Genomic DNA, 27,113 nt, shown 5'->3' with positions numbered 1-27,113 from the left:
GTTGTTACCTACCCTCACCGCCTGGGGACGGTCCATCAGGAAGTCCAGGATCCAGTTGCAAAGGGAGGTGTTCAGTCCTGAGCTTGGTCCTGAGCTTGGTGTTGAGCTTGGAGGGGTCTATGGTGTTGAATGCTGAGCTGTAGTCAATAAACAGCATTCTTACATACATATTCCTTTTGTCCAGGTGGGTGAGGGCAGTGTGGAGTGCAATAGAGATTGAGTCATCTGTGGATCTGTTGGGGCAATTGGAGTGGGTCCAGGGTGTCTGGGATGATGGCCTTTCAAAGCATTTCGTGGCTATAGATGTGAGTGCTACGGGGCAAGAGTCATTTAAGGAAGGTTACGTTGGCATTCTTGGGCACAGGGACTATGGTGGTCTGCTTGAAACCAGTTGGTATTACAGACCGGGTCAGGGATAGGTTGAAAATGCCAGTAAAGATGCTTGCTAGCTGGTCAGCGCTGATCCGCTGATAGGATGGTCTAGAACCCATCCCCTTACCCAGATGAACAGTCATTGGTATATTATAATCAGATCACATTGCGAAGTCATGATGTGGGCCAAAAGTTCCATCCCACCTGAACAGGTTGAAATTCCAGCAATTTTTTTAAAACAGCTCTTACACAAAAAGGGCATTATCATTTTCACAACTTCAGAGTGTAACTGCACTGCCCCTTTATGAATGTTTAGGGTAAAACACACAATCCATGTGAGATCAGATTACAGCTCTATTTTGCTTTGACAATGACCTCTTGTTTAAAGTTTTTTTGGAACTAACATGCAGTCTCTAACACCAAAAAATAAATAAAGAAATCCTCCACCCGTGTAAACAAGCCACTCACCATCTCTCCATCCCTGGCCCAGGGCCTGCCATTCTGAAGGTACTTCCCCTGGTTCTGCCTCTTTTTCTGTCCCCCGTCTGCAAACTTGCACAATAATGGTTCAGGGGGCACTGTGGAAGAGAGAAACAGATGAAATCAGAGGGTGAATTCAATGGGAGGCTAGGAATAACAATCCATTGGAAGAGTTGAGAGGTAAAGCAAGGAGCCTGGGATCAGAGACCAAGGACTTGTTCAGACAAAAATCCTAGCCCCTAACCTCTTAGTCTCTGTAGACAGATGGAGTGCCTCCAACAATGTAACAATGCTCCAGTTTACATATCTTTAGAAGTTCCAGCATCAGTTGGGACAGAGAGGTGTTGGAAATGGGACGTGCGTCACCGGTGAAGTCACTGCCGTATTTGCTTTTTGCCCTAGCTAAACGGTAGATTCTAAGTGGAATACCTGGGTACGTCCATACCCTAACCTTAACCCCAACCCTCACACTAACCCTAACCTTAACCACAACCATAACCTAACCCTTTAACCGTTTAAAATGTAAACTTCAATGGGGTGATGTCACAATCCCACTTATACTTTCCCTAGCTAAATATGAGCAAAATTCCTGCCCACATTTTAAGCCCCACCTACGATTTGTTGGGAGAGTTGTCTGTCTGAAGAGGACGTTCACTGGAACAAATGCTTTTCCTCTTTCGAAATGTCCAAGAGATTTAGACATCCTCCCCAGACCTAGTGCTCCTAGGTTTCCAAGACTACTAACCTCTAGATACGTGTGGAGATCTGTGAGGATTTAATAGGTTTAAGCAATATCTTTAACTCTGATACACTTTAAAAATAACACCCACAAATCTAGAAGTTTCAACTACTTATTATTAAGTAACTGGTTCCACAGACTTTTTTTCCTTTACTCAACTTTTCTGTGTTACCTGAACTTAACATTTTTAGTTGGCCCAAATATGAGAAAACGTAGGCAAAAATTCTGTCAATTTAAAATGATGTGTTTGCTCAATTTGTCTTGTACTGTATGTTCATTCAATTAGGATGCTCTCATCTTATCTATGAACATAGACAGGGCTCCAACTTCTCTAGCTCCACAATGAGATATGGTGCAGGCCAAACAGCGGGCTGTTAGCCAGCCTGCCAGCTTAGTGGAGTCTGCCACTAGCACAGTCAGTGTAGCCAGCTCAGCTATCCCCATTAAGACCGTGTCTGTGCCTCGATCTAGGTTGGGCAAAACTAAACATGGCGGTGTTCGCTTTAGCAATCTCACTGGAATAAAGACCTCCTCCATTCCTGTCATTATTGAAAGAGATTGTGATATCTCACATCTCCAAATAGGGCTACTTAATGTTAGATCCCTCACTTCCAAGGCAGTTATAGTCAATGAACCAATCACTGATCTTAATCTTGGCCTGACTGAAACATGGCTTAAGCCTGATGAATTTACTGTGTTAAATGAGGCCTCTCCTCCTGATTACACTAGTGACCATATCTCCCACGCATCCCGCAAAGGTGGAGGTGTTGCTAACATTTACAATACCAAATTTAAATTTACCAAAAAAAATGGCTGCGTTTTCTTCTTTTGAGCTTCTAGTCATGAAATCTATGCAGCCTACTAAATCACTTTTTATAGCTACTGTTTACAGGCCTCCTGGGCCATATACAGCGTTCCTCACTGAGTTCCCTGAATTCCTATCGGACCTTGTAGTCATGGTAGATAATATTAACATTTTTCATGACTTTAATATTCACATGGAAAAGTCCACAGACCCACTCCAAAAGGCTTTCGGAACCATCAACGGCTCAGTGGGTTTTGTCTAACATGTCTCCGGACCTACTCACTGCCACAGTCATACTCTGGACCTAGTTTAGTCCCGCAGAATAAATATTGTGGATCTTAATGTTTTTCCTCATAATCCTGGACTATCGGACCACCAATTTATTATGTTAGCAATCGCAACAAATAATCTGCTCAGACCCCAACCAAGGATCATCAAAAGCCATGCTATAAATTCTCTGACAACCCAAAGATTTTGTAGATGCCCTTCAAGCTTCCAGAAAATTGGAAAGGAAATGGTGCTACACCAAAGTGTAAATCTTCCAATTAGCAGTCTCGTGCAGTATCGAAGAGCCCTCACTGCTGCTCGATCATCCTATTTTTCCAACTTAATTAAGTAGAATAAGAACAATCCTACATTTTTTTGATACTGTCGCAAAGCTAACTAAAAAGCAGCATTCCCCAAGAGAGGATGGTTTTCACTTCAGCAGTGATAAATTCATCAACTTCTTTGACGAAAAGATCATGATCATTAGAACGCAAATTACGGACTCGTCTTTAAATCTGCATATTTCTCCAAAGCTCAGTTGTCCTGAGTCTGCACAACACTACCAGGACCTAGGATCAAGGGAGACACTCAAGTTGTTTAATACTTTATCTCTTGACACATTGGTGAAAATAGTCATGGCCTCTAAACCTTCAAGCTGCATACTGGACCCTATTCCAACTAAACTACTGAAAGAGCTGTGCTTGGCCCTCCTATGTTGAACATAATAAACAGCTCCCTATCCACCAGATGTGTACCAAACTCAATAAAAGTGGCAGTAATAAAGCCTCTCTTGAAAAAGCCAAACCTTGACCCAGAAAATATTAAAAACTATCGGCTTATATCAAATCTCTCATTCCTCTCAAAAATTTGATAAAAAGCTGTTGCGCAGACTAACAATGTATACGAAACGCATCAGTCTGGTTTTAGACCCCATCATAGCACTGAGACTGCACTCGTGAAGGTGGTAAATGACCTTTAATGGCATCAGACCAAGGCTCTGCATCTGTCCTCGTGCTCCTAGACCTTAGTGCTGCTTTTGATACCATCGATCACCACATTATTTTGGAGAGACTAGAAACTGAAATTAGTCTACACGGACAAGTCCTGGCCTGGTTTAGATCTTATCTGTCAGAAAGATATCAGTTTGTCTCTGTGGATGGTTTGTCCTCTGACAAATCAACTGTAAATTTCAATGTTCCTCAAGGTTTTAGGAGGTCTATTGTTTTCATTATATATTTGACCTCTTGGCAGAGGTGTGGACTCGAGTCACATGACTTGGACTCGAGTCAGACTCGAGTCACAAATATGATGACTTGCAACTCGACTTTGACTTTAACACCAATGACTCATGACTTGACTTGGACTTGAGCCTTATGACTCGACCTGACTTGATACCCTACCCAAGCCCAAATATGAAAAATTATGCTATTTTAAAAAGTGTGCAGCGCATCAACTGTTCATTTAACGGATTACAGTTTGAATAGGACAGCAGCCAATCAAATTGTGCCAGCTGAGAAAAAGTTGTGTGTGGCAGTGCAGAGGAACGTTGGCAGGTGAATTCAGATGGAGCCCTTGGAAAGACGATACCCAAAATTATTATTTTTGGATGTAAAGACAATGCTGTATGAACAAAAAACGGATTGCAACTTGCAAAACATGCAGGAAGAAAATTACAGATGGAGGCGCTGTAACGCCCTGGCCATAGAGAGGGGTTTTTGTTCTTTATTTTGGTAAGGCCAGGGTGTTACATTGGGTGGGCGTTCTATGTTCCTTTCTCTATGTTTTTGTATTTCTTTGTTTTGGGCCGTGTGTGGCTCCCAATCAGGCACAGCTGAAGCTCGTTGTTGCTGATTGGGAGTCACACATAAGGAGCATGTTTTTCCTTTGGGTTTTGTGGGTAATTGTTTGTTTCGAGTATTTACCTAACAGGACTGTTTGCTGTCGTTTTTGTTCATTTTTGTAGTGTTCTCTTGTTTTTTGAATAAAAATTCTAATGATGAACACATCCTCTGCTGCACCTTGGTCTAATTCTGACGACGGCCGTTACAGAATTACCCACCACAAGAAGACCAAGCAGCAGAGGAAGGAGAGGCACCAGGAGAAGGACTCATGGACTTTGGAGAAAATGGAGAGGAATGTTCAGGATTCCTGGAGATGGGAGGAATTACTGGACGAAGGTGGACCATGGGCTCAAGCTGGGGATTATCGCCGCCCGCAGTGGGAGATCGAGGCAGCGAGAGCTGAGAGGCGCTGGTATGAGGAGAGGGAGCGCAACAGGCACGAGAGGCAGCCCCCAAAATGTTTTGGGGGGGGGCACACGGGGAGATTGGCGGAGTCAGGCGGTAGACCTGAGCCAACTCCCCGTGCTTACCGGAAGCAGCGTGGTACTGGTAAGACACCGTGTTATGCTGTGGAGCGCACGGTGTCCCCAGTGCGCGTTCAAAGCCCGGTGCGCTACATACCAGCTCCCCGCAAGTGCCATGCGAGTGCAGGCATCGAGCCAGGGCGGATGGTGCCAGCTCAGCATGTCTGGTCTCCAGTGCGCCTCCTCGGTCCAGGTTATCCTGCGCCGGCGTTGCGCACTGTGTCTCCAGAGCGCTGGGAGGGTCCAGTTCGCCCAATGCCTGCTCTCCGCCCGTGCCGGGCCAAAGTGGGCATTCAGCCTGGAGTGTGGGTAAAGAGCGTCCGTACCAGAACTCCAGTGCTCCCCCACAGCCCGGTTTATCCTGTGCCTCCTCCTCGGACCAGGCCTCCAGTGGGTCTCCCCATCCTGGTCCGTCCTGTGCCACCTCCCAGGACCAGGCCTCCAGTGGGTCTCCCCATCCTGGTCCGTCCTGTGCCTGCTCCACGGATCAGGTCTCCAGTGGGTCTCCCCATTCTGGTCCGTCCTGTGCCACCTCCCAGGACTAGGCCTCCAGTGGGTCTCCCCATCCTGGTCCGTCCTGTGCCACATCCCAGGACTAGGCCTCCAGCGGGTCTCGCCAGTCCGGAGCCGCCAGAGCTGCCCGCCAGTCCGGAGCCGCCAGAGCCGCCCGCCAGTCTGGAGCCGCCAGAGCCGCCCGCCAGTCAGGAGCCGGCAGAGCCGCCCGCCAGTCAGGAGCCGTCAGAGCCGCTCGCCAGTCAGGAGCCGCCAGAGCCGCCCGCCAGTCCGGAGCAGTCAGAGCCGCCCGCCAGCCCGGTGAGTCCTGTGCCTGTGCCCAGGGCCAGGCCTCCTTCATGTCTCCCCAGCCTGGTGAATCCTGGGCCAGAGCCGCCAGAGCCGCCCGCCAGCCCGGAGCCGCCGGAGCCGCCAGAGCCGCCCGCCAGACTGGTGAGTCCTGTGCCTGCGCCCAGGGCCAGGCCTCCTTCATATCTCCCCAGCCTGGTGAATCCTGGGTCAGTGCCGCCGGAGCCGCCAGGGACACCCGCCAGCCGGGCACAGCCAGGTGCGCCACCTAAGAGGGCGACGCCAATGGTGGAGCAGAGGCCACGTCCTGCACCTGAGCCGCCGCCGTAAGAAGGCTCACCCGGACCCTCCCCTTCAGAGTCAGGTTTTGCGGCAGGAGTTCGCACCTTTGGGGGGGGGGCGGTACTGTAACGCCCTGGCCATAGAGAGGGGTTTTTGTTCTTTATTTTGGTTAGGCCAGGGTGTCACATTGGGTGGGCGTTCTATGTTCCTTTCTCTATGTTTTTGTATTTCTTTGTTTTGGGCCGTGTGTGGCTCCCAATCAGGCACAGCTGAAGCTCGTTGTTGCTGATTGGGAGTCACACATAAGGAGCATGTTTTTACTTTGGGTTTTGTGGGTAATTGTTTCTGTTTCGAGTATTTTCCTAACAGGACTGTTTGCTGTCGTTTTTGTTCATTTTTGTACTGTTCGCTTGTTTTTTAAATTAAAATTCTAATGATGAACACATCCTCTGCTGCACCTTGGTCTAATTCTGACAACGGCCGTTACAGGCGCAACAATTTCCAACTTTGTTTGACATTTGAAGCTGCACCAAGAACGGTAAGTTGTGGCTAATATAGCCGACAGCTATATATTTTATTACTTTACTGGTGTATCATGTAGGCTAACGTAACGTTAAATCAATGAGCAGTCAGCCAGTCCCAGTCAGTCAATGCGGGAACGTGATCATTGCACCAAAGATTGAGCTACAACTGGCTAGGCAGTTAGTGGCCTAAATCCTGCCTGATGTTACTGCTGTTCCTAAAACCATTGACATACGTTAGCCTACTGTAACCACACACAGAGAGTGTGTGTGTGTGTATTAAGGTTGGGTGATTGTGTACAAGCCTACATCGTCCGATTGTGCCCCATAGCGATCCTCGATAGTCGATCACTATTGGGGGGGGGGCGGGGGGGTGTCTTTCTCATGGCTACCCATGTATTTCCATGGAAATATGTTTATTTGGAAAGTAATAAATATATAGATATTTTTAAAAGCATTCATGATTTACGTAAATGTAATATACTATTACTCTTGTTCAAAATATGAAATGGTATTACATTTGGTGAAGAGCACATTATGACTTGTTGAAACATGGTGAAGCCCCAAATTGCCCTCCTTGGAAGCCTGTGTTTCAGACATAAGGAAGTGGATGGCGGCAAATGTTTTACTTTTAAACTCGGACAAAACAGAAATGCTAATTCTAGGTCCCAAGAAACAAAGAGATCTTCTGTTGGATCTGACAATTAATCTTGATAGTTGTACAGTTGTCTCAAATAAAACTGTGAAGGACCTCAGCGTTACTCTGGACCCTGATCTCTCTATTGACGTACATATCAAGACTGTTTCAAGGACATCTTTTTTCCATCTACGTAACATTGCAAAAATCTGAAACTTTCTGTCCAAAAATGATGTAGAAATATTTATCCATGCTTTTGTCACTTCTAGATTAGACTACTGCAATGCTCTACTTTACGGCAAACTGGAAAAGCACTAATTAAACTTCAGTTAGTGCTAAACACGGCTGCTAGAATCTTGACTAGAACCCCAAAAATGTATCATATTACTCCAGTGCTAGCTTCTCAACACTGGCTTCCTGTTAAGACTAGGGCTGATTTCAAGGTTTTACTGTTAACCTACGAAGTATTACATGGGCTTGCTCCTACCTATCTTTCCGATTTGGTCCTGCCGTATATACCTACATGTACGCTACGGTCACAAGACGCAGGCCTCCAGTAGGTCCTATGATTGAGTGTAGTCTGGCCCAGGGGTGTGAAGGTGAACAGAAAGGCACTGGAGCGGCGAACCATCCTTGTTGTCTCTGCCTGGCCGGTTCCCCTCTCTCTACTGGGATTCTCTGCCTCTAACCCTATTACGGGGGCTGAGTCACTGGCTTACTGGTGCTCTTCCATGCCGTCCCTAGGAAGGGTGCGTCACTTGAGTGGGTGAGTCTCTGACATGATCTTCCTGTCAGGTTCGTGCCGTGGGGGAGATCTTTGTGGGCTATACTCGGCCTTGTCTCAGGGTAGTAAGTTGGTGTTTGAAGATATCCTTCTAGTGATGTGGGGGCTGTGCTTTGGCAAAGTGGGTGGGGTTATATCCTGCCTGGTTGGCCCTGTAGTCGGACGGGGCAACCGTGTCTCCTGACCCCTCCTGTCTCAGCCTCCAGTAATTATGCTGCAATAGTTTATGTGTCGGGGGCTAGGGTCAGTCTGTTATATCTGGAGTATTTATCCTGTGTGAATTTAAGTATGCTCCCTGTAATTCTCTCTCTCTCGTTCTCTCTTTCTTTCTCTCTCTCTCTCTCTCTCTCTCTCTCTCTCTTTCTCTTCTCTCGGAGGACCTGAGCCCTAGGACCATGCCTCGGCCTGATGACTCCTTGCTGTCCCCAGTCCACCTGGTCGTGCTGCTGCTCCAGTTTCAACTGTTCTGCCTGTGGCTATGTAACCCTGACCTGTTCACCGGACGTGCTACCTTGTCCCGGACCTGCTGTTTTCGACTCTCTCTCCCTATCGCACCTGCTGTCTCTAACTCTGAATGATTGGCTATGAAAAGCCAACTGATATGTACTCCTGAGGTGCTGACCTGTTGCACCCTCTACAACCACTGTGATTATTATTATTTGACCCTGCTGGTCATCTATGAACTTTTGTACATCTTGGCCATGTACTGTTATAATCTCCACCCGGCACAGCCAGAAGAGGACTGGCCACCCCTCAGAGCTTGGTTCCTCTCTAGGTTTCTTCCTAGGTTCCTGCCTTTCTAAGGAGTTTTTCCTAGCCACCGTGCTTCTACATCTGCATTGCTTGTTGTTTGGAGTTTTAGGCTGGGTTTCTGTATAGGACTTTGTGATCTCAGCTGATGTAAACAAAAGGCTTTATAAATACATTTGATTTATTGATTGATTGATTGAGGAGGGGGGGAATGATTTTCAATTGAGAAAGGAGTAAACTAGAAATTATCATTTTTGACATCTTACCTAAAGGTAAGACTGTGTCAACGTGTATAAAAAAATGTACGTTGAAAACATTGTATGTTATAAGCACTGTCTGTGTGTAACTAGGTCCACAGTCATTTTTGGGGTAACATTCCAAAATAATAATTTGTAGACAAATTGAATAAACACATTTTAAGTTGACAGAATTTTTGCCTATGTTTTCATATGTTGAAGCTAAGTTTGGGCCAACTGAAAATGTTAAATTCAGGTAACATTTTGACTGAAATGTTTAGTAAACAAAAAAATACAGTGGAACTAGTTACTTAATAATATTTAGTTGAAACAACTAGATTTTTTTATAGTGTAGGCTAGATTGAAGTTTTGCCATATTGCTTATATCTGTCCAATCCTCTCAGATCTCCACACATTTCTAGGGGGTAGGGGATAGCGATTGTTTCTGGACACAGCTCTTGATTTGCCATCTGAAGTGAATGACTGAGGTGGTATCATAACATCTGGGCTTTGTGGAGAACACATAGATGAGACAGGTAGAGAGATCTGCTCACCTGGAACTCCTGGTGGAGTCTTAATGAATTTGCCATTAAAATGTTGAATAATGGCTTCACACTTCTCTGTGGACTCCATCCTGAAACAAAGTCAAACATTCAAGTCCATTACTCAGAGAGACCCCGGTGTGACCCTTGTTGTTGCTGATATAGCATGTAGGGAAGAGATGGGTAAATTGAACACATTTTTACATTCAGCATCACTCCGCCTGGGGAAATGTAGTATTCTTTCTAACAAATACACTGAGTGTACAAAACATTGGGAGCATTAGGACCCATGTCATCCAAAAAGTTTGCCAAAAAGCACCTGGAAGCACCTGGATGATCATCAAGACTCTTGGAAGAATGTTCTATGGACAGATGAGTCAAAAGTATAACTTTTTGGACGACATGGGTCCCATATGCCTGGCGAAAACCAAACACAACATTCCACGGTAACAACCTCATACCAACGGTCAAGCATGGCGATGGTAGTGTGATGGTTAGCTTCTTCAGGAGATCAATAATCATAGCAATGAATGAATGAGAGATCTCTTGCATGTCATCATCACAAGCCTGACATTTTTAAAGCGACAGTGTACAATTGTCAATGTAATGCATCTCCTTCGGAAAATTGTTCTTTTACACAATGTAGAAACCTAATATTCCACAAATTACTTAATCATTTCAATGACAGGTATTTGTATCAACATTTTAGCTTTTATAATAAATTAATGTCTTTACAGTGTCAGATATTCGTTTCTAGTGCACACCATGTGCTTCAAAAGTAGCTAGAATTCATGTAGGACCAATACAGGTTGTATCTCAATGTCATGTGGTGCTCCTAACTTTTTAAAGTTGGGAAGAACAGTGTTACCAATGAAAAATGCTTATTTATAGCCTTGGCTACAAGGATGCACTTTCATTCTGTTTAGGACCTCATATTGAAGCTTATTGAGACCCCAACTGATTTATAGAACAATCTTAAAATGATTTACTTTGGTTTAGATACAAGCATCATGAAACCTCTAACACTATACATTCATTTGACTTGGTGAAAATCTGTTTTTTGGACCTAACTGTCACGACTTTTGCCGAAGTCGGTGCCTCTCCTTGTTCAGGCGGTGTTCAGCGGTCGACGTCGACGTCGCTGGTCTTCTAGCCATCGCCGATCAATTTTTCATTTTCCATTTGTTTTGTCTCGTTTTCCCATACACCTGGTTCTCATTTCCCTCATTATGTGTTGTGTATTTACCCTCTGTTTCCCTCATGTCTTTGTGTGGTATTGTTTATCTGTTTTCATGTATGCGCACGTTAGGCTGGTTGCGCTGGGTTATGTTCAACCCGTATTTGTATTTCGTGTTTGTTTGTGACGTGTGCTTTTGCTTCGCCAAATAAAAGGCTCAGTTTTGCTACCAAATATCTGCTCTCCTGCGCCTGACTTCCTACAGCCCTTCACGCATACCTTGACACTAAGCATTTTTCCATGTGGTTTCTTCCTTCACTGACTCCTTGAAATAATGACCTCTTCCAAAATATTTGGTCACTTGATTAATTTTGGTTATGGTTTCCTAGATACAAGGGTGGCTAAACTTACCCCTTAGGTTCAACTTAGCTCTCTGCTAATCAGTGGTGTAGTGGTGCCTGGAGAAGTGGGTATACTCTTATTTGGAAAAAAATGTGTACTGTGCAAGTAGGTTAATATTAGGCCTACTATTGAACTAGATGAATGAGCCTGTCAACTGAGTCAGAAATTCACAGGTTTCTGATTTGTCCTTAATTATTTTATTGCGCTCTCTAAAACCAGGTTACCATCCAACCTTTTTATTCCAGTATATAACATGTTGGATAAAAAAAATTGCACAACAGGCCTGACTGAAACCGCAAATTCGTCTGTAAACTCACCAAATGTCGACAAAAACAAAATACGCTAGACAATGTGTGTCGTTTTGTGTCTGTAAAATGAATTATGCGATAAATGGTGGTGGACACACTTTTAGGCGCAAATATAGATATAGCAACTATCATATTGAAGTAAACTTGGAGTCACACGATGACATGTTGTGTGGTACTCCCACTTAGACTCAGGAAAGTATGCAGTTTATCAGGCTACAGATGAAGTAAGTTACGATTAATTATTTGGTACATGATCAGAATTTAACCGCAAAATAAATGTTCATGTGTACTACGTCATCACACATAGCCATTTACCCACAAGTCAGTTTGATGGAAGAACATCTCTGGTGGGAAAATACACATGTTGTTTATATTATACTGATTTTAGAATATTCGCATTAAAATCTTTCGGCAATTGGATTGAAACCTAGATAAATTCACAGTTTGTTTTATAGAAAAACAACAAAATTGCAACAAAATTGCAGATATGAGAAGAAAAAAAATATATATATATTTTTAAGTGTAGTTACCCTTTAATTAAAGTGTGTAGGCACCTAGCACTGTTGTTTGGTGGGCGGTGTTTCATAGAGCTCACATGAGATGGAGTTTGTAGAACAAATGGCCACTGGATTGATAGAAATAATCATATCATTCTGCCAGGTAGACTACTTTGTAGCTAGTTAACATTTAATAGCGAAGGTTTTTGGGAAAGCCTTTCTATCTATCAGAAGATGGTTAGGCCTATCATTAGCATCAGTATAATTTTCACTCTCCTGTTCTATTGGTTGTCAATCGACTTTCTTTATTGTCTAGCAGCCAAAAGCATTATCCTAGTCATATTAGCAACCCATAATAGTTGTTGCATCTTTAGATCTCTCCTATTTCAAATATTCAAATGAATATTTCCATCTCTGTCCATGAAACCGTTTACATGTGCATTTTAGAACAGTGTTTTCCCGCAGATTGCATTTTGGAATATTCACGTGTTGGAACATGCATGCGTACTGTAGGCCTAACGCCGTGTGCACATTGCTGTGCTTAAAATGAGAAGAAATAATAGTTTATCAAAATGTTAAGCTAAACATTCTGATCTGTTCAATAGGCCTTATTCATTGATACAACGTATACCTCCACTACACTACTTTGATATGCATCATGGGGATTAAGAAGTGAGTATACGCAATGCCCAATAAAAAAAAAGTTGGTACATGCCATATTCCTGCGTATACCTTCCACTACACCACTGCTACTATTGTAAGATGTAGTTTTAGCTGCTGGTGTAACATGTTGCCAAAGATGCCACTGGTGTAGCATGTAGTGTGTACCTGGCGAAGCCAACGCCACGGCTGATCCCGTTGGCATCGCGGAGGATGCGTGTGGAGATGACCTGGCCGAAGGACTTGAGCATGCTCTCCAGCTCCTGCTCGTCCATGGACACAGGGAGGTTGGAGATGTACAGGTTGGTGGGGTCCTGCTCCTGTTGCTGCATAAGGAAAACAGACAGACAGGGTAAATCAGACTCACAGTGTGTAATCACAAACAAAGAGGTTTTACATTCACTGTTTACATTCTGTTAGATATATTTGTGACGTCATGGTCATGAAAGATATACGATATAACAAATTAGTATTGTCAGTGGTTTATGACTGAATGTGGGTTGTATGTGAGTGCTTTTGTGAGTACAAGAGCACTTTTCACCTCTTAAAAACACATTCAGCTACTAGGAAATGTATGCATAATAATGCAGGAAAAGTATGTGGAAATGTGGAAGGACTGAAAAAGAGCCCAGACCTGAAGAATGAATAAAAGAGGAATGAGAGACGATTACGATTCCAGGGCTCAAAAGTGAAACCTTGTGAGACTATGTAGAAACATACAGGAAACCAGGGGTGAAGTTTAGAGTTCGCACAACAACAGGAGCTTGGCAACCGGGTGAGTAGGGGCTGGGCCAATTGCAGGGAAAGGAGGGGAGGAAGGATGGAAGAGGGAGCTTCAACAAACAGGGGAGAGGAAAAAGGCAAGTAATATTCAGGAGGAAGGGAGTGAAAAGGGGGAGAATTGGATGATGGGGGAGAGGAGTGGGTTTGTTCATAGGAGTTGTGCTTCTATCTGACAATCTGCTGTAACTGAAGGAGGTAAAGGAGAAAACTAGAGGGGGTGGGAGAGACTAGGGGAATGAGGAGCATTGAAAAGCAAAGAAAATAGAGGGGGGTACAGTGGGAGAGCGGATAGAGGGAGGAACTACAAAAATGTCTGACTGTACAGTCTTTCTCCCTGTCTCATGCAATAGTCTCTCTCTCTCTCCTGATACAGTCTTTCCCACAGTCTCTCTTTCCCTCTCACAAAGGTTTTTATGCAACATTTCAGAGAGCATGAGGAAACAACACCTTGTTATGAAATGTGACAGTGAATATCAGGTTACCAGGTTCATGCCCCAGGGAGGAATAGAAAGGATATGAGCTAAGGTTTAGATATAGTGTTTAAAGCTAGCATTTCAGTCAAGTCTAAATTACAGATCCACATACACCTCGTCACCACCAGTCAAAAACACCATCCACACAAGTGACATCACCCCATATGACTACACTACATCCCGCTGTTCCCTCCATTTCCATCTCCCTCCTTTAGGACAGAAACTGAGCCAAAATATAGGTTCATTCAACAGACCAGTAAGTCCACACTTATCTCTGTTGATTCATATGCAAAGAGTCGGCTTGATCCTAAGTCAAATAGACACGAGAGCCGAAGAACACAGGTAGCTGCCTACTGGAGCTTCAGTTTGAGGTCAAAAGTATTGCGCTACATAGGGAACAGGGTGCATTTGGGACACACCCTCGGTTTGCACCGGGAGTTCAGCAGGAGTTGAGCTGGGTGTTGTACCATGCTTGTCACTTTGTTGATCTGACAATGAGGAATTCCTGGGTGGATTTATGGTACTGAAGCGTGTCAACACACAGCATCCTGAAACACTTCTCAATGTCACGCTGTGTTGGCCTGTCCTCACAATAAATAGAAATCTCCTTAAATTAACCAGGATTCAACGTGAGGGAAAGTCTAATTTCTGGGATTTAAACCACATTGGTGGTTAAGGAGACACTTCCTTGTTACACAACTCAGTGGCACTGTGACCAGTCATATAATATAGATAAGACTGACTGATCTATCTAATCCTGTTCTGCATGCGGGGGCAACATCTCCTAAACGGTTCCTCTGATGCTGATATTCAAATTATGTCTGGACCACACCCAAGCACACCACATCTGAAATGGAATCTCTTCATTGCTCTTTCTCTCTTTTTATCCAACTCTCCCTCTCTATTTTCTCTCTCCCCTGGTGACACACAACCCCTTAGTCTTGCTCAGTATGCATCTATGGCGACGAGCTGGTGGTGAGTGTGAGCTGACATCTGTACGCAGAAAGGAAGGCTCTCTAGAAAGTAAAGAGCTGTTGATTTATATCACTTTCCATTATTTCCCTGTCCCTCCCCACCAAGCCCAAAGACAGCCCATAAACAGCCCCATAAACAGTCACATAAACTGCCCCATAGACAGCCCCATAGGCAGCCCCATAGAAAGCCCACAGCCAGCCCCATAGTCAGCCTATAGACAGCACCATAGACAGCCCATAACCAGCCCCATAGCCAGCCCCAAAGACAGTCCCATAGACAGCCCATAGACAGCCCACAAGCCAGCCACTAAACAGCCCCATAGCCAGCCCCATAGCCAGCCCCAAAGACAGTCCCATAGCCAGCCCATAGACAGCCCATAGACAGCCCACAAGCCAGCCACTAAACAGCCCCATAGCCAGCCCCATAGCCAGCCCCAAAGACAGTCCCATAGCCAGCCCATAGACAGCCCATAGACAGCCCACAAGCCAGCCACTAAACAGCCCCATAGTCAGCCCCATAGGCAGCCCTATAGAAAGCCCATAGCCAGCCCAATATCCTGCCCCATAGCCACCCCATAGACTGCCCCACAGCCAGCCCCATAGCCAGCCCCATAGGCAGCCCTATAGAAAGCCCATAGCCAGCCCAATATCCTGCCCCATAGCCACCCCATAGACAGCCCCACAGCCAGCCCCATAGCCAGCTCCATAGACAGCCCCACAGCCAGCCCCATAGCCAGCCCCATAGCCAGCTCCATAGACAGCCCCAAAGCTAGCCCCATAGACACTCCTCCGTAGAGACGACTGACTGGCTGGGAGTTATGATAATGCTCAGCATGGCCCACACTGTTAAAGAACCAACACACTGGAAACATGACAACAACATGACCCACATTCAGTGACAGTACAAGGAAATAACCTGACTAATGCAAATATATTTTAGTGTCTGATTTCAGATTTAGACAGATACTGTTTAAATCAGGGATGCACAAAAAAGGGTGGTCATCATTGTCAGTATCTGTGGTTTTCTCCTTGCCTTTTAATCACAGACTGAGTTATACTTAGGTAACCTAACAACCCATAAGCCCAGTTCAGAAGGACAGGCCATGATGCAGAGTAGCTCACTGTAGCTCACAGGCCCAAAATGACTTCTAATAGGGCACTCTCCACTGTTTTGGCCACTACCAACTTCTCAGATACAGTAGCAAGAAAAAGTATGTGAACCCTTTGGAATTATCTGGATTTCTGCCTAAATTGGTCATAACAATCTTCATCTAAGTCACAACAACAGACAAACACAGTCTGCTTAAACTAATAACTCACAAATTATTGTATTTTTCTTGTCTATATTGAATACATCATTTAAACATTCACAGTGTAGGTTGGAAAAAGTATGTGAACCCCTAGGCTAATGACTTCTCCAAAAGCTAATTGGAGTCAGGAGTCAGCTAACCTGGAGTACAATCATTGAGATGAGATTGGAGATGTTGGTTGGAGCTGCCCTATAAAAAACACTCACAAAATGTGAGTTTGCTATTCACAAGAAGCACTGCCTCGAACAAAAGAGATCTCAGAAGACGCAAGATTAAGAATTGTTGACTTTCATAAAGCTGGAAAGGGTTACAAAAGTATCTCTAAAAGCCTTGATGTTCATCAGTTCATGGTAAGATATTGTCTATAAATGGAGAAAGTTCAGCACTGTTGCTACTCTCCCTCGGAGTGGCTGTCCTTCAAAGATGACTTCAAGAGCACAGCGCAGAATGCTCAATGAGTTTAAGAAGAATCTTAGAGTGTCAGCTAAAGACTTACAGAAATCTCTGGAACATGCTAACATCTCTGTTTGTGAGTCTACGATACGTAAAACACTAAACAAGAATGGTGTTCATGGGAGGACACCACGGAAGAAGCCACTGCTGTCCTAAAAAAACATTGCTGCACGTCTCAACTTCGCAAAAGAGCATCTGGATGTTCCACAGCGCTACTGGCAAAATATTCTGTGGACAGAAGAAACTAAAGTTGAGTTGTTTGGAAGGAACACACAACACTATGTGTTGATAAAGTATGGGAAGAGCTTTAAAACACTGAAGTGCATTATGGGTAACGTAGTAAGTTAACGTTCGGTTTTGAATGCAATATTGTGTAATGAGGATGTAGCCGTACTATGAGCAATGCTCTTTTTGCTCCGTTAGACCACTATTTTATTTTGTCATACGGACTACCTCAAATGATGTACAAGTTTTAATAAAAGTTAACTATTTCAGGGGAATTTCAGACTAACTTGTCATTAGTAGCGGATAAGATCCCCAAATGTGGGAATTTCCCCAGAGCATCCGTAAATTGCTCTGGCCCCGGAGCTAGCAAGTGAAGGCTCCCCTGAGCCGTCCCGACTACGGTCTGGAGGCGAGGCAGGAAAGGTAACATACGTGTGGAGAAAGAAAGGCACAGCACACCAACATTAAAACCTCATCCCAACTGTAAAGTATGGTGAAGGGAGCATCATGGTTTGGGGCTGCTTTGCTGCCTCAGGGCCTGGACAGCTTGCAATCATCGACGGAAAAATGAATTCCCAAGTTTATCAAGACATTTTGCAGGAGAATGTAAAGCTATCTGTCCGCCAATTGAAGCTCAATAGAAGTTGGGTGATGCAACAGGACAATGACCCAAAACACAGAAATAAATCAACAACAGAATGGCTTCAACAGAAGAAAATATGCCTTCTGGAGTGGCCCAGTCAGTCTTGACCTCAACCCGATTGAGATGCTGTTGCATGACCTCGAGAGAGCGTTTCACACCAGACATCCCAGACATCCCATGCAAACACCCATACAAAGAGCTCAGGACAAGACCCACAGCAGGAGCCGCTTAGCAGGACACACATATTGCCAGCCACACAAAGGAGGAGGGAAAGAGGGAGAGAGGGATGGGTGAAAAGGGGCGAGGGGAGATGTGAGAATAGAGGTGAAGGGGAGAGGAAGAGTCAAGAGAGGGAAGAGGAGAAACAACCAGTTCCATTCCATCTGATAGCCTTCCTGTTCTCCTCAGGTGCTGGGACCTCTTCACCCTCCCTCTCTCCCACCCAGCCAACTGCCAGCTAACGAAGATCTTGAGATGGTGCCAAGAGAACACTTATCACCATTCAGGCCATAACAACATACAGTATAAGAGCTCACCTTTGTAACCACTGGGAATATTGGAGGGAGTGTGTTCGCATGAACACTGTCTCTCCTTTTTGTGGTTAAATATAGATGCCAACTTGGCAGAACTAACTGTCAATTCACCATCAAATCAAATAAATTATTTGAAAGTTCAGGTTCTCTGAACATTCCCACATAAAAAAATACTACCGTTTATTATAGAATTCTACAGTACTTACTACAGAATTATATATATTGTGTTCCCTACAAGTTATAGAAAAGAGCAGAAGCGCTGAACTATCCGTTCAGACCCCAGTCCTACCTACATACAGGTTATGGAAAATATGCTCTTTTAGTATTTCTCCAGTAGGTTTCCTGAAGGAGAAAGCCTCCACTTCTTTGTCACAGAAAATAAAACAAAAACACTATAGTAAATACTACAGTAATGTCTGCAAAAACACTACAGTAAATACTAAAGTATGCTACAGTCTGCAAAAACACTACAGTAAATACTACAGTATGCTACAATCCACAAAACAGTACATTAATTACTATAGTATATACTACAGTTTTCTTATACTACAGTATTTATACTATAGCTCACTGTAAATACTACAGTATACTACAGTAAATACACTACAATGAATACTACAGTAAAGTCTGCAAAAACACTACAGTGAATACTATAGTATTTATACCATAGTATACAATAGCATTTATTCATATGAGTTTGGCAATGAAATAAAGAAAGTGAGGATGTAAGGAGTCACATTGAAGTTGTGATTGAACTCCTAACAGAAAAGTTTATAACAGATCATGTGTGACTGTGAATATATAAAGTGTGTTTGTGGAGTTGATGTAAATGAGTGTGTGTCTTACCTTGGCCATTTGAGCCTGGGCACCACTGGACTTCAGGGCGGTCACTGCTTTCTGGGCCGCTGTCGGACTGTCAAAGTCCACAAAGCCATAGCCTACACAACACATATATATACACACACATTTTTGCATTTGTACAAAATGTTCATGATTGATAAGTAAGATTGGAATTCAAAATGGTTGTTAGATTAACTACAGGTGTTTAAAGTCTAAAGACATTCTGTAAAATGACTAAAGTTTAGTGGATTTATAGATTTATACAGTATATTAGTAGACCTGTAACCAGACTAATACTTTAACATTATATTATATAGCCTAATACCATCGAATATTGTAGAATGCAGTTGTGATCGAGTTTGAGTCCATAAATCCATGAGCTTGTTTAAGAAGACACAGTTAACAACACAACACTAGACACTAACACTATCTTTCCAGGTTAAATGTAAGTGGCATCTGTGCCATGAACCAAACAACCTGTTGAACTCTGAACTCTCACCTTTGCACTTGTTGGTGGTTTTGTCCAGGATGGCCTTGGTGGAAACAATCTTCCCATACCTTCAAAACAAAAACACATAAACATGACATCATCAGACCATATGAGGAGGAGGTGACTATCTGACATTTTGTGTAACCTCCCTAACATTTAGACACTAACACTTCCTAATGCTGGGTAATTATGCATGCGCACACTAGAGGTCGACCGATTAATCGGAATGGCCGATTAATTAGGGCCGATTTCAAGTTTTCATAACAATCGGTAATTGGTCTTTTTGGTCACCGATTTGCCGATTTTTTTAAATAATTTTTTTACCTTTATTTAACTAGGCAAGTCAGTTAAGAACACATTCTTATTTTCAATGACGGCCTAGGAACGGTGGGTTAACTGCCTTGTTCAGGGGCAGAACGACAGATTTTTACCTTGTCAGCTTGGGGATGCAACCTTACGTTAACTAGCCCAACGCTCTAACCACCTGCTTTACGTTGCCAAGGTAAGTTGCTAGCTAGCATTAAACTTATCTTATAAAAAAACAATCAATCAATCATAAACACTAGTTAACTACACATGGTTGATGATATTACTAGTTTATCTAGCCTGTCCTGCTTTGCATATAATCGATGTGGTGCGCATTCGCGAAAAAGGACTGTCTTTGCTCCGACGTGTACCTAACCATAAACATCAATGTCTTTCTTAAAATCAATACACAAGTATATATTTTTAAACCTGCATATTTAATTAATATTGCCTGCTAACATGAATTTCTTTTAACTAAGGAAAATGTGTCACTTCTCTTGCAAACAGAGTCAGGGTATATGCAGCAGTTTGGGCCGCCTGGCTTGTTGCGAACTGTGAAGACTATTTCTTCCTAACAAAGACAGCCAACTTCGCCAAACGGGGATGATTTAACAAAAGCGCATTTGCGAAAAAAGCACAATCGTTGCATGACTGTACCTAACCTTAAACATCAATGCCTTTCTTAAAATCAATACACAGAAGTATATATTTTTAAACCTGCATATTTAGGTAAAAGAAATCCAGGTTAGCAGGCAATATTAACCAGGTGAAATTGTGTCAGTTCTCTTGCGTTCGTTGCACGCAGAATCAGGGTATACAGAATCTGGCTCGTTGCGAACTAATTTGCCTGAATTTTACGGAACTATGAAATAACATTGTAGGTTGTGTGATGTAACAGGAATATTTTGACTTATGGATGCCACCCGTTAGATAAAATACGCAACGGTTCCGTATGTCACTGAAAGAATAATGTTTTCGAGATGATAGTTTGCGGATTTGACCATATTAATGACCTAAGTTTTATTATATTATAGTTAAGTCTATGATTTGATATTTGATAGAGCAGTCTGACTGAGCGGTGGTAGGCAGCAGCAGGCTCGTAATAGTCTACGGTATATGGTTTAGAGAGAAATAGTCGACGCGTCATAATTCGTGTAATAACTTGCGGCTGAACTTGAAAGGGGTTCCTTCGTTATTTTACCGATTATGTCTTCCATAGAGAATGTCTTGATCTACTTCAAATAAGGTCTGTGTTTTGTGCTTAAACCGCCTCAGCGTTTTGATACCCGTGTAAATCTCACCAGGTAATGTTTGTCAACATATTTTCATAAATCCACTCTACAAAAAAAAATTATCTTCGCTTATATTGATCAGAGTTATATCCTATGGATATCTACACAGTTATAAAATTGGCAAGGTGGTGTAAGCCTAAACCAAACACAGACCTTATTTTAAGTTAATCTAAAAATATCCAATGGAATAAATGAAGGAACCGCTTTTCAGATTTTGCTAGAAGGTGTCATGGGAATTATAACTCGCACTTTGGTAGTCAATTCTTACCATGGCCATTATTAAAATAGGATTTCCTGCATATAGAAATTACAGTTTTTGTTTTCAGCATTGATCACAGGTAACTTAAACTCTATTTTTATTATTCAAACAGTTGAGAGTATTTGTCTCCTAAGCAGACTCTTCAGTATCGTTGTCACTTCAGAGCTGTGTGTGTGTGTGTGTGTGTGTGTGTGTGTGTGTGTGTGTGTGTGTGTGTGTGTGTGTGTGTATATATATATATATATAATCATAATAATAATCGGCCGATTAATCGGCATCGGCTTTTTTGGTCCTCCAATAATCGGCATCGGCGGTGAAAAATCATAATCGGTCGACCTCTAGCGCACGCACACACACACACACACACACAAATCAGACCAATAGGCAAGCAGTACGTAATTTTGAAACGTATAAAAGCCTCCGCCGTTTTTCACGTAGTAAAATCCAGGTGAAGACTAACAAATTGGTATTTACTTTTATACAGGATCGGAACTTTCACTGGGGACGGGGGGGACATGTCCACATTCTGAAATTGCATTTTTGTCCCCCCCAGTTTAATCATTGAATGTGATACAAAACGAGGCAACGGTGTGCTTTAGGACCATGCAGATGCCTCCGAGCAGTCGGGTAGGCTGACAGGATAAAAAATAAAAAAAACTTCTAAAACTAAAGTTGCGCCCCTGCTTTTATCAATACAGAAGCAAATAACTTCTACTGTCCATCAAGTGTTGCTGAATTTAATCTTCACTCTCACAGGTTAGAGGTGAAATGATACAATATATCATATCAACATGCTCAAGATGCACGCCACTCTGATGATGATACAAATGTAACAACAGCCAGGGCTCACCGGACATGAAACAAACAAATGTAACAACTTTGCTTGCTCCCAAACCCAGAGGCACAACTGCAATTTTGCCGTTCAATGTATTATCTGGGTGAATATTTTTCTAAGCGCACTGGTGCTACCAAATAAAAATTTGAGGTCACACAGCAAATATTTATGAACACAGCAAATATTTATGAACACAGGCCTATTCGACCAAAATGGTGGCACTTTAGAGAAGTGACTGTCTAATGTGACACGGACTGTCCTGTATAGCCATCATTGACAGTATAGAAAAATATAGCAAAACATAATAGAGTTAATTAAGGTGTTGGCTTGACAGTCGCTGGCCCCGGGTTTGAATCCCGGTCGGGGCTACCCCCCAAATTTGCAACAATATAAACAAAGAGCAGTAGAATAGGAAAGTTAAAGTACTGCTTAGTAGTATGCAGTGTAACTTTACAGTACAATGGTATAGGATAGTGAAATAAAATGGATATCAGAAGTGGGACTCAAACCTACGCTTCCAGAGGAGACTGCGGCCTGAACGCAGTGCCTTAGACCACTCGGCTATCCTGACTTCTGCTAGACAGAGAGAGAGAGAGGTCCTGCCCTCCACTGTCTCTGTGTAATGCAGTCAGCGAGGACGGCTGGTGTTCCACTGGCTGGCCCTAACAGAGTGCTGGGGTGGAGTGTAAAGTGTAACTGGATCCTTCACCCCTTCCTGTCCCCTCTCTCTCTCCACTCTCCACTGTTCTCTGCTCTCACACTCTCTTTCCACCTCTGGGTCCTAAAGCCTGGCCGTTAGCATTAGCGGCCACACATGAAGTTGCCCCTAAACTCTGACACAGAGTCAGATCTTCTTTCATTCCTCTGTTGGTTAAGTTACAATTGGAAGTTAGGTAATCAGATTTTAGATTTGTGAATAGGAGGACATTTCTACCTTGAGCCATATGACCACAGCCATACATAAACACTCAATGCCCACTAACTTTTTGGTGGGGATGTGACCTCTTTTGTAATGGAGAGAGAGAGAAATAGTTTGTGTTGTCATTAACAAAGTCATGCATCCTGTTGAACAGTTCAAAGGTTGTGTGGCAGTAACTCTCTGACCTTCCTCCTACCTCAACTTCAACAACAGTTGTGTGTGTGTGTGTGTGTGTGTGTGTGTGTGTGTGTGTGTGTGTGTGTGTGTGTGTGTGTGTGTGTGTGTGTGTGTGTGTGTGTGTGTAGTAGGGAGGGGAGGATGGGGTAGAAGGTCTTAACTCTAACCCACTTACAGGCCTGTGGCATTCTTTACCCAGCATGCCATGCTATTCTTTTCCCAGTCAATTGCGTTTCCCCTCCAAGGTTCGTTTCTCCGCCAATCCCCCACACCTCCAACACATATTACACAAACCCACCCCTCCCTCTCCAACTTGATGTCAATCTCCAGGCTTTACCCTGTTAAGTCTGAGTTTTCTGTTTTAAACAGCAATTAAAAATTCCTAGTCCTCTCTAGGTCACTCACTCTACACTCCTTCACTTATCCAAACAATAATTAGAAAGCATCGAAACTGTATGCTATTAACAGAGGCTATGTCTGCATACCAATTCTCTCTCCTTCTTCCCAAAGTGTGCAATTGTCACTTCCCTTCACTGATTTGATAAGAAATATGGTGGAAACTCTAACTAGCCCATGGCTCCACCAATCTAAGGCTTTAAGATTTGTTGGAAGTAGTGAGAAAGGAGATATTATTGGAAAACACTCAGTGTGTGTCCACATTGTTGTTTCTGTTTCACGCTCCCATACTCCCCAGCACCTAAGCCCATACCTCCTGTTACCCTCCTGGTGTGGTTTTTCTGGTGTCTGGGCTGGATGTTACGTTTTTGGTTAGTGAATGCAAGCTCGCCTTTTTTGACTGTATGTGTTGTGTTGTGTTGTGTGTGTGTGTGTGTGTGTGTGTGTGTGTGTGTGTGTGTGTGTGTGTGTGTGTGTGTGTGTGTGTGTGTGTGTGTGTGTGTGTGTGTGTGTGTGTGTGTGTGTGTGTGCGAGGCCAGTGTAAGAGTGTGTGTTGTTTGTAGATGGTGACTTGGTGGGTGTGGGTTTTCTCCTGCTGACCCTCACCAGTCTCTTTAGAATATCCAGCCACAACAACCCTTGTCGCAACACGCGTAGGTTGTATAGCCAACCATAATGCAGCAAAGTCAACCAGTTCTGATCTGAGGGTAGACTTTTATATAGGTAACCTGACAGTAATAACTGTAGTCACTTTGTGGCAAAGTAGCACCTATTGAAGAGCTCCAGGTAGAATTCACCTGTGGGCACAGATCTAGGATTTGTTTATCCCCCTCCCATCCTAACCCTAACCACCAGGATGAAAATACTAAACTGATCTTAAATTAGCATCTAGAGGCAACTTCACCCTACCCGTGTAAAAGAAAGTGGGCAAGTAGGAGAAGAAGACCTACGGCTGGCATAGCTTGACCAGGTCCTGGTCTGTCGTCCCGGGGTGAAGACCGCGGATGTACAGGTTAGTTTTACTCAGCTGTTCCACTCCCCCGACACTGCTGTTGCTGCTGCTGTTGGTGTTGGGACTGGGGGGTGCCATCTGGTGGCCGGAGGACACATATGACTGCTATAGAGAGAGAGAGAGAGAGAGAGAGAGAGAGAGAGAGAGAGAGAGAGAGAGAGAGAGAGAGAGAGAGAGAGAGAGAGAGAGAGATAGTTATATATCAGTGGTATTCAAATTCAATCCTGGAAATCCAGACTTGTGCAGGTTTTCTGTTTAACCTGATAATTATTTGCACCCACCTGGGGGGTATTCATTGCGGCGATTCTGTTGCAAAATGTTAAACAGCAGCAAATGGTATGAAACGGGGAGGGACCTACCTGAATTTGTCCAATAGAAACTCTTGTTTTAGCTTCAAAACATTAGAACTAATGATTACACCACTGGTGTCCTATGTCTAAATCAGTCCTTGATTAGAGGGGAAGATTGAAAATCAGCATTGGAACTGGCTACGAGGTCCTGATTTGAATTTGCCTGTTACATATCATATATTGGGAAGGGCTATGTCATGAAGGCACTAAAGCGCCCTTGGGTCTTCTGGTAGACCACGAAGATGATAAACGATTTAGTCATGATTTTGGAATGGAAGAATCTTATAAAATGGTAGGAGTGTGAGTTGGAAGATTCTTCTCTTTCTAGCCAGTTAAGAACATGTGTGGGAGTATATTCAGTTCAGGTACCTTACATTTTCATAAATTATTCACAGCGTGCTTTGAATTGTTACAGCTGTTACCTTTCAAAAGGACTAAAACTCAAACCACGGTTTTTAGCGAACACAGCTTCAAAATGGTGGCTCAAGAGACAGGCGATTGTGTGAGAGAAGCGTAAAACGATATCACACAGCCCTCATGTCAACACTCACCAATACTGCATTCTGAAGTGAACATGGGGCCTCTTTGCTGTCTAGGTCATATTGGTAAAATGGGCCTCTTTTCTGCTTACTCCATACTGGGCAACTGCTCCTTTTTTCACTATCAAAACTTTGAAAACCACAGAAGATTCCTCTGCTTTCCACAGCAAAACTCAATGATTCAAAGAACAGCATATACCAACATTTATTTATCCCTTTTGTTCTTTGTGAGAAGTCATGAGCTGTCTTTTCTCCCATACCACACTCTCTGTATAAAGAGAGCACTTCAAAACACGATACAAACATCTGGTCGGGCTTACAGTCTTTTATCTCTACTCCACAACCACAGGTTTAACTCAGTTGTTCAGACATTTCCCTCTCACTCCTCTCTCTCTCAGTCAATTGTCTCCTCAACAATACAGCATAGCTAACTGTTGCTCGACTCCCTGGGGGAAAAAAGTAAACAATTCAAACAATGAGGTCAGCTCAGTCCACACTAGGTCCAAGGTCTGTATGTTCATAAGCACCGGGGTTACATATGTCACAGCAAAGGGGAAATGAGGAGACAGGAGAGCTCCCAATGATGATTCACAAAATACTATTTGAGAAGAGTTCCCCGTCAGCTGAGCCTGGCACAGAACAGCACCATTCTCTGACCTGCTATAACTGTTTATAACAAGCTGCTTAATGCATTTATAACAGCTTTACTACAGCCTATGAAAACTCTCCCTATAGCACTTCAGCATTCTGGATGGTGCTACAATAGCCTATGGGGAGGATCAGTTATTCAACACACTGTGAGTCGCTAAACACAAACATGGAGCATTGTGCAACAGGCAAAACAGAATTTTCCCATGAATGAGTCTGGAATAGTTGGACTCAAGAGAAAATGTTTTTGCTTCAATTGAATCCAGTAATTTTTATTTCACAACTGTTGACTGAAATAGTGTATTTTCTGTCAGTAATAATGGTTTGAGTACATTTGGAATGAGTGTTCTTCCCAGGAATATAGTAATTTCCAAAACAACTATATTGATGCAATAACATTACACAATGCTTTTAACAGTCTCGCATAAACATTCCTACAACAGCAAATTAACACCAGTGACGTAGAGGCTGAGAGTGTTTGTCATTGTGAAGGGGTTTGTGTGTGTGTGTGTGTGTGTGTGTGTGTGAATTTTTTTTTGTGTTTTAATGCCATTTTTCCAAAATCTACCAGCCACGTGTCATCGTCTGATTTATGAAACATTCCCCAAAGCTCCTCAACCCTGCCATCCTCTCTCCAGTAGCTTATTCCAGGGTGTTGTGTAGAATCCTGCCTACAGTATAGCTCTCTTATAGAGGCCCTCTCCTCTCCTGTTAGCTGCCTGTCTCTCCTGAAGGGGTTCTAATTAAACCAGGCCCAGTGGATGAGCTGCACCAAGGGGACAAAGGGGGAGGTTGAGACGCAGATGGGCGAGTCAAGAGCAAGGGATGAATCTCGCTAATTGAACCCTATTCATGGAGGCACAGTGTCCCCCTTTGTGTCCCCTCAAACACCCCCCTGACCCCTCCCTATATGAGCCACCACTGGCACCCCGACAGACACCCCCCCTGCAGCACAGGCTGCCAGGCTCATTTCTCCAAGGCTTAATCCCCTCTTTCTCCGATGCTGATTCAGTATGAAAAGATTCTCTCTG

General features: G+C 43.5%; 1 protein-coding gene and 1 non-coding gene across 3 annotated transcripts in view; one reads left to right on the top strand and one right to left on the bottom strand.

Annotated features, from left to right (window-relative positions):
• Positions 1-27,113, bottom strand: part of LOC106583304 (RNA-binding motif, single-stranded-interacting protein 2) — a 64,150-nt gene that overhangs the window by 16,210 nt on the left and 20,827 nt on the right. The window contains exons 2-7 of one of the 2 annotated variants that reach the window (XM_014167343.2): positions 24,484-24,650; positions 19,359-19,417; positions 18,866-18,957; positions 12,794-12,951; positions 9,594-9,673; positions 841-950 (exon numbers count right to left, since the gene is read on the bottom strand). In XM_014167343.2, the coding sequence (XP_014022818.1) occupies positions 841-950; positions 9,594-9,673; positions 12,794-12,951; positions 18,866-18,957; positions 19,359-19,417; positions 24,484-24,650 (666 nt within the window). The remainder of the gene's footprint in view (positions 1-840; positions 951-9,593; positions 9,674-12,793; positions 12,952-18,865; positions 18,958-19,358; positions 19,418-24,483; positions 24,651-27,113) is intronic. The other variant, XM_045705116.1, reaches the window with a different exon arrangement.
• LOC123729733 (U7 small nuclear RNA) lies at positions 18,325-18,379 on the top strand. The gene has a single exon (XR_006761441.1). It is a non-coding gene; the product is annotated as a U7 small nuclear RNA (small nuclear RNA).

Source organism: Salmo salar, chromosome ssa22 (genome assembly GCF_905237065.1).
Source record: "Salmo salar chromosome ssa22, Ssal_v3.1, whole genome shotgun sequence".
In the NCBI taxonomy this organism is placed as follows: Eukaryota; Metazoa; Chordata; class Actinopteri; order Salmoniformes; family Salmonidae; genus Salmo; species Salmo salar.
The sequence above is the reverse complement of the archived record's forward strand: the minus strand, read 5'-3'. Positions and strand labels throughout refer to the sequence as shown.